At 77.7% G+C, this 1161-nt stretch overlaps 1 protein-coding gene across 1 annotated transcript in view; it reads left to right on the plus strand.

Annotated features, from left to right (window-relative positions):
* The first annotated feature begins 39 nt into the window (after positions 1-39).
* The window catches only part of LOC112955766 (F-box/WD repeat-containing protein 7-like), a 10709-nt gene continuing 9587 nt past the window's right edge, over positions 40-1161 (plus strand). The window contains exons 1-3 of the mRNA XM_026049129.1: positions 40-140; positions 393-499; positions 609-705. Coding sequence (XP_025904914.1) covers positions 132-140; positions 393-499; positions 609-705 — 213 coding nt within the window. The 5' untranslated portion in view covers positions 40-131. The remainder of the gene's footprint in view (positions 141-392; positions 500-608; positions 706-1161) is intronic.

Genomic DNA, 1161 nt, shown 5'->3' on the forward strand with positions numbered 1-1161 from the left:
CCCTCCGCAGGCCGGCCTCGCTGGTGGTGGCCGACTTCGGCTGCGGCGACTGCACGGTGGCCAGCAGCGTCAGGAACAYGGTGCACTGCTTCGACCTGGTGGCGCTCAGCCCCCGCGTCACCGTGTGCGACATGGCCAAGGTAGGGGCCGCGGGGCTGCGGCGCGAGCGAGGAGCGGGGCTGGCCGCCGCAGCAGCTTGCGGCRCTGCGCTCGCTGCCCCGGCTGCATGGCGGTGCAGGGACATGCCGTGGGGCAAGGGGCCGGGAAGGCTCGAGGCGGGAGGAGAGCCGTGCGCGGGGAGGGAGCCGCGCTTATCTGAGCACTGGGCAGCTTGGGCGGCACTGCGCGCGGGGCTGCGGCGCCCCGGCCGCCGCTCACGGGCTCTCCCGCAGGTGCCCTTGGCCGCCGAGTCGGTGGACGTGGCCGTGTTCTGCCTGTCGCTGATGGGCACCAACCTGCAGGAGATCCTGGAGGAGGCGAACCGCGTGCTCAAGCAGGGGTAGGCGGGCGGCGGGAGCGGGTTAGGCCGGGCGGTGGGCCGGGGTTAGGCTGGGCGGCGGGGCCGGGGGCCGCGCGGGGCTCGGCGGCGCTCACACGCTCTGTCCCAGGGGCACGCTGCTGCTCGCCGAGGTGGCCAGCCGCTTCACCGACCTGCGCGCCTTCCTGGGCGCCCTGGCCCGCCTCGGCTTCCGCTGCGTCTCCAAGGTGCGCGAGGAGCGCGGGGCCGCTGCAGGGACGGGGGCCCAGGGGACGTGGGGCGGGGGCCCAGGGGCCAGGCGGCGGCGGGGCGCACGGGCCAGGGGAGGGAAGGGGGCGCAGGGGACGTGCGGCTGTGGGGCACACGGGCCAGGGGAAGGGGGCCCAGGGCGCACACCGGCCAGGGGAAGGGGGCGCAGGGAAGGGCGCACAGGGCGCACACCGGCCAGGGGAAGGGCGCACAGGGCGCACACCGGCCAGGGGAGGGAAGGGGGCGCAGGGGACGTGCGGCTGTGGGGCGCACGGGCCAGGGGACGTGCGGCTGTGGGGCACACGGGCCAGGGGAAGGGGGCCCAGGGCGCACAGGGCGCACACCGGCCAGGGGAAGGGGGGCGCGGGGGCCGCGGGGCGGTCGTGGTGGCGGTGCCGGTCCCGTGCAGGACACGCGGGGTGGTGGCGGTGCCG

This window comes from Nothoprocta perdicaria, unplaced genomic scaffold (genome assembly GCF_003342845.1).
Source record: "Nothoprocta perdicaria isolate Ctin4 unplaced genomic scaffold, notPer1 scaffold_594, whole genome shotgun sequence".
Classification (NCBI taxonomy): Eukaryota; Metazoa; Chordata; class Aves; order Tinamiformes; family Tinamidae; genus Nothoprocta; species Nothoprocta perdicaria.